The following is a 16062-nucleotide window of genomic DNA, read 5'->3' as shown; positions in this document are numbered from 1 at the left end:
GATAATGAAATACTTCTGCAAAAGGAAAGTATTTAGATAACAACATTATTATTGTGGTTTTTATTATTTGATTTTATACACACTATCAAATTTTGGTTGGTTGTCTGGGACAGTGATCTGTATTCTAGCTTCTGACTTACAGCTTTCTAGCAAAGTTGTTAAGCTGGGAAGAATTTTAAAGGTATGACCTACAACTAGCTACACTGCTAAGTGTGGTAGACACTGGTCGCATGTGGCTGTTGAGCACTTAGTGTGTGTAGTCTGAATTGAGATGTGCTGTGAGTATAAAATACACATTGGATTCTGAAGACTTACTATGAAAAAGAATGTAAAGTATCTCATGAGTGTTTTGTATATTGGTAGTATGTTGAAAATGTCATCTTTTGGATATAGTGAACTAAGTACAATATTTTATTAAAATTTATTTTATTTCCTTTTTATTACCTGTGACTTGCTTTATATTTCTGTTGAGCAGTGCTAACGTAGAGCTTCTTTAAATTTACTGAGAAAATTCGTGTGTTAGTATATTAATACTTACATAGCCTCTATAAAAGCTTTCTGCACAACACTTTACTGCTTGTTTGCAGTACGTTATTTTTTTTTTTTTTTTTTTATAATTTTGCTTTGATATTTGAACATTTTCTAAGAGTGTTTATGCCTGTTGGGGAGAATGATTTGCAGAGCTTTATGTTAGGGCTCCATGATATAAGCTGAATTCTTTTGCTTAACGGTATTTATCAACTAAGTACTTCCATCCTGACCTCTCACAGAAAGAATTGACCCCTCCTCCTTTATATTCTTCTTGTACTTGTATGTGCTTCTGTCATAGGGGCCTATTACATATTACTGCACTTACTTTTTACATGTCTTTCTTCAATAATGTGAGCCTTTTAAAGTCAGAGACATATTTAGAAAATGTGAATTAACTCACTTCATCTATTCAATAAATATTTATTGAACTTCTGTTTTAGAAGTACATTTTAGAGGGAATAAATCTGTTATAATTCTTAAAATTTCAGCTTATACAGATTTCATGTGTTGAAAAGGACCATATTTCACAAAAGACCTCTTAATGGATTTTCTAATATGTCTCTCCTATTTCAGATAGTGAATGAATACCTTAGAGTCTTTCAGCATAACCTCTCGGAATTTGATGAAGTCAGTGTAGTAGGCCACTACTCACTTATATTACAATTTTGTCTTTTCAGTTTCTAAGACAATGTATGCCCACACTGAAAATGTGAAATAGTGTGTTTCTTCTCTTATGAAGGTAGCTCCTGCTGCAGTGAATACGCTTTTTTTTCCCTCAATATTGAAAAATCTTTCTATTGCAGGGGTGTAGTACCACTTAAAATGGAGAAAATTCAGTCAACTAAAGTCGTCAAAATACCATAGGTACCCGTGGTGGAACCTCATTACAAATTTAAGATACATTAAATACCAGATAGTTGCTTTTATTAGGTCCAGGACATAGTGAGCAGAGGCATAACCAAATTTTAAACTACTAAAAACATTACAAAGAGAAGAACATTGTACTCAGAGCAAAAGAACTGATCTAGATAGGTTCATCGCTTAAACTAGTTTTCAAACCTGGGCAAACTGCTTTACCTCTGAACTGCAACTCTTTCACATTGTGTGGTCATTATAATAGGAACCCTGTCAAATTTATACAGGGCAAGTTAATTTGGGGTACAAATAAGAGATATGAATGTGAAATTACTCTATAGGTAGCTATTATGAAAGTGTGGTGGTAGTCTTATGTAAGGTGTGTGCTAACAATGAGCATTTAAAGCTGTAATTTTGAAAAAAAATTTTCTTATATTCCTTGTTTTTTAAAAAACATAGCTCTGTTATGCCAGCAATAGGCTAAGCCTTTTCTATTTGTGCTCACATATTCACACTCTCCTGATAGTCCTTATAGCCAACAGATATTTAGAACCTCTGGTTACCTCTGATCTTTGGCTATACAGTAGGTGAGAGCTTGCAGACCCATATAGGATTGTACCATACACTGACCTCAAAAAAGATTGTTGTTGTAGCTACCAGTTTGTTTAGCTTACAAGTTGTACAGCAAATCCCTGCATAATATTATGTATTATGTCTGCACACACATACACACATTTATCATATTCCTCATTTTATTATGTGACACTTTGAAAAATTACCACTGAATAAGAAAAGATATAAAAGGTTAGAATTCATCTGGAGAACTACATTTTTAATGATTTCTGGACTGTTCAGTCTTTTAAATATTGGGTAGAAAATACTACATGAACTGGATGGGCTGCCGATTCCCTACTCGTTGTGGTGTCCTCTCTATACACTAGATGTCAGTGTTGCGCTGCTATGTCTATAACAGTCGTGTATGGTTATGGATTAGTGTATCAAGGCTACTAGTGATAAAAGGAAATATCCATGTACTCTCTAAAAGGTTAATTAGTCATAAAAGCTATAATTAAATATAGAGTGTGAATATATTTTACAGATTTTTTTCTCCACAGATATTTATCTATTAATATAAAAATTTAAAACCAAACTGAAGTGTACAAATACCAAATCATTATGCTGTATACCTGAAGTCAATATAATGTTATATTCCTATTATACTTAAGTAAAAAGAAAGAAGTAAAAGACTACAGTTTACAAAATAACCCCAGAGCTGAAAAAGACAGTCTTATGTGATATAAAGCAATTATATTTCTTTCAGGAGATATCCGAAGAGATTATAGGGTCACCCATTCCGGAACCTAGACAGCGCTCAAGACTTTTAAGATCTCAGTCAGAAAGCTCTGATGAAGTTACAGAATTGGACCTTTCACATGGGAAAAAAGATGCTTTTGTTTTGGAGGTATTACTGCATTAAATTAATTAAGGTTTTTGGAAGATGAGGTGTACATTTTTTACAATCGGATCCTAAATTGATGTGATTTTGTATTATTACAACTGCTATAAATCCATTTAAAAATGTTATTACAGAAATGACCATTGACTTGAAAATATCAGAACTTGGTAATGTATTTTTTGTTCAACACCAGATACAATAATGCAGGTGATTCTGGAAAAATTAATGGATGGGTTAAAATAAAATGATGCTAAAATTTAAAATAGTAATGATAGATATTGGAGCTATTTTTGTAAACTTGAATGAATTTAAATAAGAAATTAAAATGCTGTTCTTTCACTTACTATAATTATTATCTACTTGCTTCATGTGTTATAACATGTTATTATAATTGTATCCTTTTTACATGTAATATGATAAGTACTGTGAATTCTGAGTGTAGTGTTTTCTTACTGAATTCAGAAGGTATAATTGAACTTTGGTTATGAAAATACACTCAGAACTTTCCTGGAGGATAAATGTGACACAGAAGATATATGGGGCTTCCTCCCTCGCAAATCTGTTCTCTCTGCCCTCCTCTGTAAATGGTTAGCTTTGAAGGATGGTCTTCCTTTGATATTGAAGGAAAGGAAAATAAATGAGGATACACAGAAATGTTCTAGAAAGGTGCCAGTTGAGAGAAAAAATCAGATGCCTTTATTTTAGTAAAGCAGGAAGCTGATGGTAGATTGTGTTGGGATGAGTTTGGAAGTTTGAAGAATCTAGAACAATGCCCATGAATGTGATCAGGATGTCAGCCATGGAAGATGCACAAGCCTGAACTAAGGCGAGGGTGTTAATTTGTAGAACACTCAAACTGTATGGATGTGTGCCTGTTTCTCATATTTTTCTACAGTCTGAGAATGAAAAAAAAAAGGAGGTTGGTGAAAGAATACGTCAGGCTAAGGAGGTAAAAGGTTCCAGGGTACTGTTTGGAGTAGTGTCACTCCAGGTGTGCTGTGACTACGTATAGCATCAGCACCATCTGGGATCTTAGAAGAAATGCAAGTTCTGGGGGCCCACTTCAGACCTGGTAAATGAAAATTTCAAGGTAGGGCCCAAGAATCTTACTCTTCAGGTGATTCTTAGCATTACCTGAAGTTTGATCTGGAGCATTTATTGATCTTTCTGGTCTTGGATCCTGGCTAAGTAGAGAACAAAAGTGCTTTAGATCTGTGCAGAACTGAGAACAAGGTGCAGATTCATGAAGTAAGAGAAGGAACAGACAGGACACTGTAGTTGGATCTGGGGTGGAATGTTTTGGGGAATAGCGAGTTGAGGTATGGCCATGACAGTGGGTCTCTAAAGTAAAGTTTAAAAATGGTTCTTGAAGTTTCAAGGATAATGTGAGGGGACAATTGAAGTGTGTGAGAGTCAGACTCCCAACGTGCAGGTGAATGTCAGTCTTTGTTTAGCTGGATATTTTCACTATTAATTATTCACAATGAAATATTGTGATATAAGAGAAATGGGGTTTGGAGTTATTTTTTTAGATGTGCCTTTAAATTTATCCCTATGTAAGTCAATGTTATTTATTTATTTATTTATTTATTTATTTATTAAATTTTATCCCTATATAATTCAGTTTTTTATTATCCCTATATAGTTCAATTTTAAAGCAGTTTTGTATTTAAGGCGAAATATCCTGTTTTTTTGAAATTGTTCTTTATTAGCTAATAAAAATAGAAATAATAATTGCTTATGTATCTTTGTAAGCTTTTTGAAACATGCCTCATAAAGGCTTAATAGAAGGCTGTCTTTTTCTTAATTGAATATACTTTATAATGTGAAATATTTTTTTAGAAGTATTTATAATAATTACTGTGGAGAAATTTACAGATATCAGAACTTTCTTTTTCAAGTTTTGTATTTTAACTTAGGAAAAAATAGCTCCACTTTTCCTTGATTCTTATATTTTCTATTTAGTAAGTAATAAAAACAATGATTTTTTTCTTTTTTTAAAGTTTGAAATTACTATGTATTTATACTTACATAATAGTTCTAATCTTTATTTTCAGATTGATGACACAGATGCTATGGAAGATGTACATTCTCTGCTTACTGATGTTCCTCCCCCTTCAGGTGAGTGGAAGAAACTTTACTTTTGAGATGAGACTAGTTTTACGTATCAGTATTTTAGTTCATAATTATTACAGTAGTAACTTTATTTTAAAGGTTTTATCAGTGTCACATCCTATCATGTGCTTTGCTTCTCCAAGGCTAAAGACATACTTTAAAAATATTTGTGTTAGAACTTAGGTGAACTAAGGGGGCACCTGGCAGCCTCAGTCAGTAGAGCATGTGACTCTTTTTTTATTAAAAAAAATTGTTTTTTTCATTTTGGAGAAAGAGAGCAAGAGTGGGAGAGAGACAGACAGACAGAGAGAGAGAGAGAGAGAGAGAGAGAGAAAGAGAGAAGGAGAGGGAGAAATTCCTAAGGAGGTTACATGCTCAGTGTGGAGCCCCAGAGCTTGACGTGAGGCTCGATCTCATGACTCTCGGATCGTGACCTGATCCGAAATCAAGAATCTGACACTCAGCCAACTGAGCCACCCAGGCACGTGGGAGCATGTGACTCTTGATACTGGTTTTAAGTTCGAGCCCCCTACTGGGTGTAGAAATTACTTAAAAATAAAATCTTAGAAAGAACCACAAAAATTTAGGTGAACTGATTTTTAATCCTTTTATGGTCATACATTAAAAAAAAAAAGAAACCAAACTGATAATTTATTGAGATGGTCTAAAGTCTACTGAAGGTATAGTATTTTAGAAAAAAGAATAAATGGATCTTATAGTTAGAATTCCATGTGATAATTGAAAAATGTTACTCTTTAACATAAAAATAGATGAAGTATTATCATATAGTTTAACTATGATTTATTTCAACAGGCTTTTATAGTTGTAATACAGAAATTATGCCTGGTATAAACAATTGGACATCAGAAATACAGGTAAACCTTTCCCTTTCACAATTTTAAACAAATACAATGTATGTGATTTTAGCGAGTTCCTTCTTAATATATGCTTTTTCTTTGACCTCCTTATTGCAATTAAAATGTTAGCCTTTCTTTTTTTTTTTTTTTGGATTAGCCCTTTTCATACTACATTATTTATTATTCATTATTTGGCAGTTTTATCAACTGTTGCACTATTTAGTTAAAAATATTAAATGACATGCTATTATATCTCCCCATATTTAGATGTTCACATCAGTAAGAGTAATCCGATTAAGCAGCCTTAACCTGACTAATCAAGCCCTTAATAAGAACTTTAATGATCTCTGTGAAAATTTGCTCAAGGTATGAATCTTTTGACTAACTATATTTTAGTTAAAACTCCTAAGAATTATGAAATTAAAAAAGGAAAGTGTATGTGTTGTCTGGAATATCTTACACAGTTGTGGGCCAAATTATTTTCATTTACATACTAGTTTAATCTTAACTCTGTCATCTGGTAAAATGCTAAAGTTGTCCTCTCCATCTTACTATGCCACACTATTGATGACATATATTTTAAGTTGTTTCATAGTTTTAAGCTTCATATGAATCTATTGTATATACATAAATTTTAAAAAAGGCTTTTTTCCTATATTACTTTTTATGACTTATTGGTTATTATGATTAAATCTTATTGTCTGCTTAAATATTTAAAATAATATTCTTAATGTAAGAATACACAAAACAAGTGGACCAGCTTTGTTTTACTCTTTTAAATGTCCCTTTTGCCATAATGCAGTGTGTGGTGAAAAATCAGTTTTTAAAAATGTTTTAATCAAAAGAAATGATATTACTAATATTTCCTATTGTGTAGAGCCTGTATTTTAAACTACGGTCTATGATCCCCTGCTGCCTTTGCCATGTAAATTTTACAGTATCTCTGCCTGAAGATGAATTAATACAGGTAATTGATTCAAATTATTATTATTTTTTTAAATGTTTAATTATTTAGTTTAAAAAAGAGAGTACAAGCAGGGGAGGGGCAGAGAGAAGGAGACAGAGAGAATCCCAAGCAGGCTCTGTGCAGTCAGCACAGAGTCTGATGCAGGGATCGAACTCAAAACCATGAGATTGTGACCTGAGCTGAAACCAAGAGTCGGACACTTAAGCGGCTAAACCACCCATGCACCCCAAGTTTCAATTATTATTGAAGAAGAATTCTAGCTTTTATCTGATCTGTTTTAATATTATAAACCTGCCATAAGTGAATAAGTATAAAGGATTTTGCTTTATAATATTTTTAAACATATTAGAATGAATCAGTCCATGTATGTTTTATTTTTCTGAACTCTAGTAATCCAAAGGTAGAATCATATGGCTAGCATAGAATGTGTACTTATGTGGGATTTCTCCTGTCCCCATATTTTAGAGAAGGTACTTGAGCTCTTGCAGGAATATCTAGGTTTAGGTACACATGTCAGACTCAGTTGTAGTCTGAATATCTGAATAGTTATTGGCAATTCTGGTTGAGAGTCTTAACCAGGAAAAGCAAGTTAGCCAGTTAGTATAAATTGTTCCATGCTACTGAAGAAGGTTTGTGAGAAACTTTTTGTGGCAATGATTAGTTTGCTAATCACGTTGTTTCTGTAATTCTAGGTTACAGTCACAGCAGTTGCAATAACTTTTGACAAAAATCAGGCTTTACAGACCACAAAAACACATGTTGAAAAGTCATTGCAAAGAGGTAAACCTGTGATGGATGGGAGCATAGTTCATGTTTGTCTACATTATAGTTCAGTGAAAAAGGTAGATTAAATAAATGACTTTTTTCTTGAAGAAGAGATACGTCACTTTTTCTATCTTTATAACGTGGTGGATAAGAAGAATGTGATTGACTTGGTATTTTTCACACATGAATAGGTGGTTCACTGGTATTTATTTCCATAAGGAATGCTGCTGTTTTTTAGGCTTAGGTTATAGTATATTAATTCTGCAGAAATTTTGTGATTTCTGTCCTGGAGTCTTTGGGGAGGTCCTCAAGGCATCTGAGAACCTACTGATATAGTAAACATCATGTATTCTTCTCAAGAAAGGTTCCCTGGTATCCAGCAGATTCTCAGAGTTGTCCTTTATCCAGTAAAATTTAGGAAGTACCATCCTTAATATATTCCAAAGAAACTCATTATTAAAAACTGCTATGTGTTCTGAAAAAAAAGACAGGGAAATAGTATGCTTTCTAAACTTTAAGGACTTACCTGGCTAAATGAAATATACATGGTTAGTCTAAAATTTTTAAAGGTGATTACATTCTACATGCAAAGTATGAATTAATGTCAAACAGATGTATTAAACGATTGCATTCAGATATTTATCAAAGAAGATAGAAAATAACTGTTTTAAGTATCATAGAACTAGTATGGTACAAAAAGTAAAATAATAATTGTGGAGCTATTATTTGTTATTGAGTTCTTATTATTATATGCTAAGAGATTTATACTTAGGAGTTTTTCTAAATCTCACAACAGTCCTAGCAGGGAAGAGAGCATCTCTCAACATTATGCAGGTGAAGGGTTTCTATGGGAGAAACCAAAAAGAAAATAACAAGAATAAATTGGATTGGGGGGAAATATATATTATCCCAGATTCTTAATTAAAAAAAATTAATACTAGATCATTACTAAATAACTAGTGTTTTTCTTGCCTCTCAAGCCTCTACAGATAATGAAGAACTTCTGCAGTTTCCACTGGAGCTCTGTTCAGATTCGCTTCCTTCTCATCCTTTTCCACCAGCTAAAGGTTGGTTAAATGAGGGAAATGCGAACACAAATCCTAGTTTCTCGTTCCTTTTACTTCTTCATTGTAGGCAGTCTTACTTACTCTTGAGATGAAGATTTATTCTTCATTCCCTCATGGTCTGTTTCTTCATGTTTGTACAGGGGAGAGAGTAATATTCCTCATATTTTAATTTCTCAAGTAATCTCATCATAAATTATTAAGGTAATTTTTCATGTGATACTCCATTCTTATACTTCAAATGTATTAAAGTTTTATCTTCGGAAATCTGTATTTCCCTAAGTAACTACTCACACATGATATATTGATACTATCTGGTAAGGTTTTTTTCCAGCAACGATTGAATCTTTTCAAAAATGTTTACATTTTATGGATAATAAAATACTTATTTTCTTCAGAAGGTGTGTGGAGAGGTTTAGGTGGGGGTAGTATAAGTAAAAAAGGGATGAGCTGTCTTTTGAGTGTCTTGGTTATTATTGAGGAACGTTGTTATGTGCTTAAAAGGTACTGCCATATTTTCAAATGCAAAATGATGCTTTCTTAATAGCAATACATCTACATAGATCTGTACAATCTTTGGAGAAAAATGGGAGGTAGTATTTTCTATTTCTCTTCTGATTTCAGGGCAATTTTTATTACAAGAATTTTCAGAATTACTATACCTTATTTTATAGCATTACATATACAGTAAGTGTAGTTTCTGTTTTTTCATAGGTTTTTATTCTGAGAAGTGATGCATTTGTTATTTCAAACAAAATTGGCTTTTCTAATTTTTACATTTTATAATGCAAGAGAAATTTTTAAATGATTTGTACTTATCAGTTATTTCATATGATACCAATTAGTTATAATACAGAATAGTATTATATTCACATTGCATATAGAGTCTTTACTAAATCACTAGGCCTGCTTATCTATGTAGATAAATAGATCTTGTCTCATATTTTGAAGATGAAAAGATAAGCTCCTTTCAGATTCTGAACTTTCTAACATGGTAACTGTGGTCCTCTTTCTTGTTTAAGTTAAAATTCTACTTTAGAACTCCATAGAGAATTTTAGCATAGTTCAACTCCTTGAAAGAAGAGAGAGGAAAAATCAAATCCAAAGATAATCTGAGTTCAGATTTATCAATTAAATATAGCTTCCAGAACAAAAAGAACTGTGAAGAATCTTCCTTGTACTGACTAGATAGAATTTTTTTTAAAACACCTATTTGTACAGGAAACTTGTATTTAGCCACAGGGTTAGTTCAAATCACTTTTAGGTGTCATTTTGTTTATCCTTACCCTGCAGTGGGTGGGGTGGGGTGTGGAGGGGGAACCAAAACCAAAAATGTAATCACAACAAAAAGATTTGATCAATTGGCAATCTATAGGAATATATACTTGTGGATATGGGGTTCCTTTAGCTCAATTTTACCTTGTTAGTAGTTACTGATTTCTGAAGAAAATTGGATTTAAATTCTTTGAATTTTTCGTATCTATATTGATAACTTGCAGTTTCTGCAGTAGCTTTCAAAGTTTTCAAAGGTAATTAAAACTAGTGCTTGTTGGCGTCATGAGTCTATTTTGTACAAATGATACTTTGTAGAATGAGGAAAGAAGAATTTGAGTAGAATAAGTCATATCTGAACAGTACTTAAAACATTGCAGTTCATTTCAGGGAGTGTGGAGAGGGGCCCTAAATCAGTTCCTCATCTGCAAGATGTGAAAGGATTAATATTCTCTCTAGCCTTTAACTCTCATTCCTTGGGTTTCTATAGCAAATGGTTCTTCAATAATTAACATGTTCCTGTTATTAAAAACATAAATCAAAAGCTAATTAATCAAAATCAGAGGCTAATGTTTAATTAAGTTAAATTAAAAATTTCCGAATTAAGTTAAATTAAAAATTTCTGAATTAAGTTAAATTAAAAATTTCCGAATAGCTTCAAATCTATTAAATTAATAATTTTTACGTTCAACTTCTCCAAACCATGGAGTTTCTTCATAGGTGCTTCATGGCCTTCTAGGAGGCAGGGTGGGCAGGGAATGAGGGGAGGGGAGGTCTCTGGACCCGCTACCTCTGAACTAGAGCAGCTTCGATTCAGTAATGCTTTTACTTACCGATTTTCTGTATCTGATTTTTTTGTAAGAAAGAGTTTCAAAACGTTTGAAAACCACCGAATCAGATCATGCTGCCATCATCATCATCTTCATAATGTTTAGTAGCATCACATCTAATACTAACATATATGAAACTTTTATACTAAGTACTTAACTGCAAAAACTATGTGCAAAAACTATGTGTTTTTCCTTGAATATTACATTTTAGAATCATCAGTAACTACTAAAAAGTTTAGTAGTGCCTTTATGTGAATACTTTTGTAAGTGTCGTTTCTGTTGCATGCTTATTTATTGTCTCTGCTTCCTCAAGTCTTTTCAGGAGGACATCGGTTATACTAAATATACTTGAAGAAGTTATCACAAAGTATTTTGGAAGATTTGAGGATAGGATGGGTTTTGAAAAGGTCTGAAGAGTGGAATAATAGAGTGTAATACATGAAAGTAGTAATTGAGCATTGTAACGTGAAGGGAAGTTTTAAATAGAGAATAGAAATATCTGGCAAAAGTTAAGCTTAGCAATTTAGAAGTAACAGGCAAGAAAGAGAAAGGTAAAGAGTTCTAGGAATAAATAAATAAATAAAGAGTGCTAGGAAAAGCCCAAAAACTTCTTGACTTTCTTATATGCAACCACAAGAGGCTTAAAAGTCGACTACTAATATTGATAAATAAGTAAATGTATAGTTTTATGGTTTTTATACTTTTGTTAAGGTCAGTTAGCTAAGCTGATGGAGCTTTTTCCCTTTTTTAAATTCTGAAAACTTTACTAAGCTTCATTTTAAGTTTAATATCAAGTTTTACTTAATTTAATTTTTCATGTTATTACAGACAGGGTAATTTATTAAAAATCGTTACTTCTTGTATGTTGACAGAGTAGTTTCAAGAGCTATGCACAGCATATTTATTTATACTTCCATCTTTTAACTTGTAGATAAACCTTTCCTTTTTGTGTTACTGAAAAATGAGTGAATATTATGTGAAGAAAATATGCTTCAATTATGTGTATCCTAATCTAATTCACCGTGTAGAGTAAGCCTGGGCCTGAATTGTCCATCCATGTTCATTTTTGTCCTTTCATATTTTGTTATATTTGGTTTTATTTCTCAGGGTAACAAAATAGTTTGATGTAGGTCTCAAATTTATGGCCGGTTTGATTACCTTGCTAGGTATCTTGATTTTCTGATTTGAAATTTTAAAAGGTGCTGAGCCTGAGTAATTTATTCCAGGAAATTATCATGTGGAGGTCATCAAAATTCTTTGATGAATATTATGAGGAACATAGATGATGTGCCATCAACATAAATTACTTATATTCACATGAGGCTGTATTATGAGAAAAAGAATGGCAAATTTTTTATACCACTCTCATAATGTTTTTTCTTCATCATTAGTATCTATACTTTAGTTTTCTAAATATTTACTTTTACACTATGAAATGGCTTTAAGAGACCATTTTATATATATACACACACATATATATATATATACACACACACATATGTGTATGTATATTTATATGTATATAAATTAGTCTATATATTTATATATAAATGAATTTATATATAAAAGGATAGAACAAATACAGTAACAATGGGGAATCTGAGTGAAAGTAATCTGGGTAAAAAAAAATCAGTAGGATTTTTCTTACAGACTGTAGAAAATCTCAAAAATTTTATGCATATACTTTTTATAAAAGGTTAGCAAATTATTTTTGATATATGTCTAAAGCCCTACATCTCAATATATTAGGTACCATACTGTGGTTCTTAAGATCTCAGATAAATGTATGTGAATCATATGCCACTATAAATATATTTCAAATACTTTATAGGTTTATAATAAGATAATAGTTTTCATTAAAATTATGAGAGTTTAAGGCTTTTAAAAGGTTAGGTAAATTTACTTTTTTATGTACTGTCAGATGAAACTGTATAGAAGAAAAGTCTTTTGTACCTAACTTGATCCTGCTTTCATTTTGCTTTGTGCTGGGAGGAAAGCCTCATGTTCAGTGGCATAAGCTATAGTCTGGCAGGAGAGTACTCTTTGCATTAAGCAGCTGCTGATTAATGTGACAAGCAGAGGTCAAATTCTGGATTTCGGTATAAAAAAAAAACAAGTTGGTTTATATCCTCAATACGTTGTACTCCATAATTAGATATTCACATTTGAGGTTTTTTAATGTTTACTTTTATTGAGGCTATAAGGGTTATTCTTTGTTAAGACAAATTTGATTTTAGAAGATAGTTTAATTTTTTAAATTAAATGACTTGCCTCACATTACTTTAAACTAGCCATTTGAAATATAACCCTATAAAAACTACAAAGTTAGCTTTTATTTTATCCTGCCAACTAATGGTTCTAAATTCTTACAACTATTACATAGTTCTTTACACTAACTAAAAATATCTTTATGTATTAACAATTCATTGCATGTCTGTTTTTTCTTTCTTTTTAAAATCTATTTTGTCACTACAACCAAATGGTAGCAACAGTACCAAACACTGAAGTTCTCCATGTTGTTGATGGCCCCAACCATCAGTGGGAGGTCCTGAAAGGAGAGAGATGCTGAGGGGAAGGAGATTGAGAGGAAAAGAGAAACTGCAGAGTGGAAAATATATGAGAAACTCATCCCAGATATGGGAAAGAAGGAAGGAAAGAGAATTGATGGAGAAGTAGGGATAAGGAATCTTTGCTTCTTCAAGGCAGCTTGAGTTCAATGAAATCCAGAGTTTGCGGAAGAGGGAGTAAACAGCAAAGAAAATAGAACTGGGTTACTGGGTTATTTAGAAGAGAAGATATAAAGGGTGGGACGGAGGGGAGAAGTGAATGCCTGGAAACAGGCAGGAAAACAGAAAATGGGCATTAAAGAAGACAGGTTGTTTAGGCTGTTGCACTCCTTTAATTGTACAAGGTGGAAGCTTTAATGATCCAAATAGAGAAGCTAATTGTCTTTGTCATCTAATGTACATATTGTGATAGTAGTCAAGTTTTTCCCAGAGTGGACTCTCCAAATTGAAGCTATTTATATTTTTCTCTGTGCTTTAAATATCTTTTAGCTATAATATGGAAATTTCATTATCAATCCACCAGTATTTGAATATCATTATGGACAAGGTTTCTACTGAATGTTTATACACATAATTTGTCTTATTTAACTCAGTCATTAAGCCAGATTTTATAGTTATAGGATATAGCTAATCAGTATATTATAGAGTGACAGAAATGCTGAAAGAGACATAAAATGAAATTTTGATCATAATAACTTAAAACTAAGAATGTTTAAATAGCTAAATAAAGCAGACATTTTTAAAGACTTCAGATTGCATATGAATTTTTTTAAGTGGGCTCCATGCCCATCATGGGGCTTGAATTTACAAACCCTGAGATTAAGACTTGCTTGCTCTACTGACTGAGCCAGCCAGGCATCCAGATTGCATATTTTTTAATCTGCCAGAGAATCTTCATAAGTTTCAGGGCCTTTTTTTTTAGTTTTGGTAATTTCCTTAAGATGACCAGATAAGATTATCTCAAGTATTTTTTAATTATTCAAAGCAAAGATGATTTGTAGATTCTAATGTGAATAAGTTGTCAGAAGAGTTATTGATCATTGTAGAGCTTTATCATCGCCAGCTGATATCTTTGTCCTTGGTTATGACAAGTTATTTAGGAGAATGGAAGAAGTCTCAAACTTCAGAAGCATTGGATAATGTATAATTGAGGGAGAAAGAGTCCTTGTCACATTATTTTCTGTTGTCATCAATATGCTCATTTTCACTCAACTGCTTTTAACCTAGGTTAGTCTCCCGCCCCACACTGATAAGGGCTTGTTAAATACAATTGTAGTGTACTAAGAGAATAATAAAACTTTATTTTCTATTTGTCTTGCTGACTTTCTAGGATTGTTCATGGCGGGGGAGGGGGGGGGGGTGGATAACAGGGTTATCACTTACTGGTGACTTTTTAATGAAGCAAAATAATCATTTTTTTGTATCCAGTGGGAAAGGAAATCGTAAGAGAAGTGGGCTACTGTGTGGCTTCATTGAGACTTTCTGCAGCTAGAATGGGGATACTTAACATAAGAAGTGTTTGTCTCAAACTCTTTCACATGTGGAGCAGAGACTTTCACATGTAGACAAATATACAAATGGCTGGCAATGGGCATTAGCTACTCAACAAATCTCAAAAGATTTTAATAAGATTTCTACTCCTGAATGTGAAATATGTTCTCTCTCTCTTTTTTTTTTAAGTATTGGCTTAGAGATTGCATATGTGTTTATTTCTTTTTCACCAGAATTGCTAGTTTGCCAGTGAGCCAGATAACTGATATCTGTAGTACCTTCTCTTTTGAAAAGCCTGTTACCTTGAAAGCCAAACTGTAATTAGAGGAGCAGAGTGACTGAGAATCTGAGGTCCTTAGATAACTGAGGTGTGCAAACGTCTGAGGTGCTGATCACCTGTTCCCTGGACCACCTCATCTTGGGCCTTTTTTCTGTGAGAAAAATTAAGATCTTGGCAAGCATGTTGGGTGAACCTGCTGTCCTGAACTGAGATAAAAAATCATCTCCCTTAACCTTTCCCTTAAGAATATCTGCAATTTAAAAACTTTTTTTTTTCTTAAATTTTAATTCAATACATACATATATGAAGGTAGGGAATAGACATTTTCCCTTGCTCTTCCCCCCCCCCCCTTCTCCACCCTTTGTAAAAATTTTTTGGGAAAAGTAATAAATGTACACAGTGAAACATTCAAATCTTATGAAAAAATCAAATAGTCCAAAATCTAGCTCCCCCTTCTCCATTCATTTACCTTTTCACGAGGCAACTACTCTTAATCAGATTTATTGTCTGTCTTTGCAAAGATATACTATTTATCCATTAAAAAAACAAATATTTTACAGATCAATGTATACCTTTGGTTCTTTTTTTTAAAATTGATATTTAGAGCTGGTAACAGATACTTTCCACATGCTCTTTTGGTGGACATTTGTTATTAAATTACATGTAGTTGCTACTCACTGGGGAGTTTCCTATTACCCAGATAATACTGAGTTATAGAAGATAATTTCATGTTAATAATTTTCACATTTTTTAAAAACTTTGACCCCTGTTCCCTCATTTTAAAAGCTTTCACAGAATTCCTAAGGCCAAGTATATTTTCTGTAAGTCTCTGCCCCACAAGTCTGTACTACGTAGGACATAGGAGAGCCCTGGGAGCCACCTGGGATATGGAGGCTTAGGATGGGCATTTGCTGTCCCACCTTCTGCACCGTGTCTGTTTCAGTGCTGAACTAGCTGTCCCTGGAGATGTGATAGGCCTCTGAGTGTCTGTTCTGTTGTAGTCTCCTTCCTG

The 16062-nt window shown here is 32.8% G+C and overlaps 1 protein-coding gene across 1 annotated transcript in view; it reads left to right on the top strand.

Moving 5' to 3' along the window:
* Window positions 1–16062, top strand: part of C2CD5 (C2 calcium dependent domain containing 5) — a 100515-nt gene that overhangs the window by 75188 nt on the left and 9265 nt on the right. Inside the window, 7 exon segments of the mRNA XM_043563595.1 lie at window positions 2708–2848; window positions 4900–4963; window positions 5771–5832; window positions 6082–6180; window positions 6692–6781; window positions 7474–7561; window positions 8527–8613. Of these exon segments, the coding sequence (XP_043419530.1) occupies window positions 2708–2848; window positions 4900–4963; window positions 5771–5832; window positions 6082–6180; window positions 6692–6781; window positions 7474–7561; window positions 8527–8613 (631 nt within the window).

The sequence above is a fragment of the Prionailurus bengalensis genome, chromosome B4 (genome assembly GCF_016509475.1).
Source record: "Prionailurus bengalensis isolate Pbe53 chromosome B4, Fcat_Pben_1.1_paternal_pri, whole genome shotgun sequence".
Taxonomy (NCBI): Eukaryota; Metazoa; Chordata; class Mammalia; order Carnivora; family Felidae; genus Prionailurus; species Prionailurus bengalensis.
The sequence above is the reverse complement of the archived record's forward strand: the minus strand, read 5'-3'. Positions and strand labels throughout refer to the sequence as shown.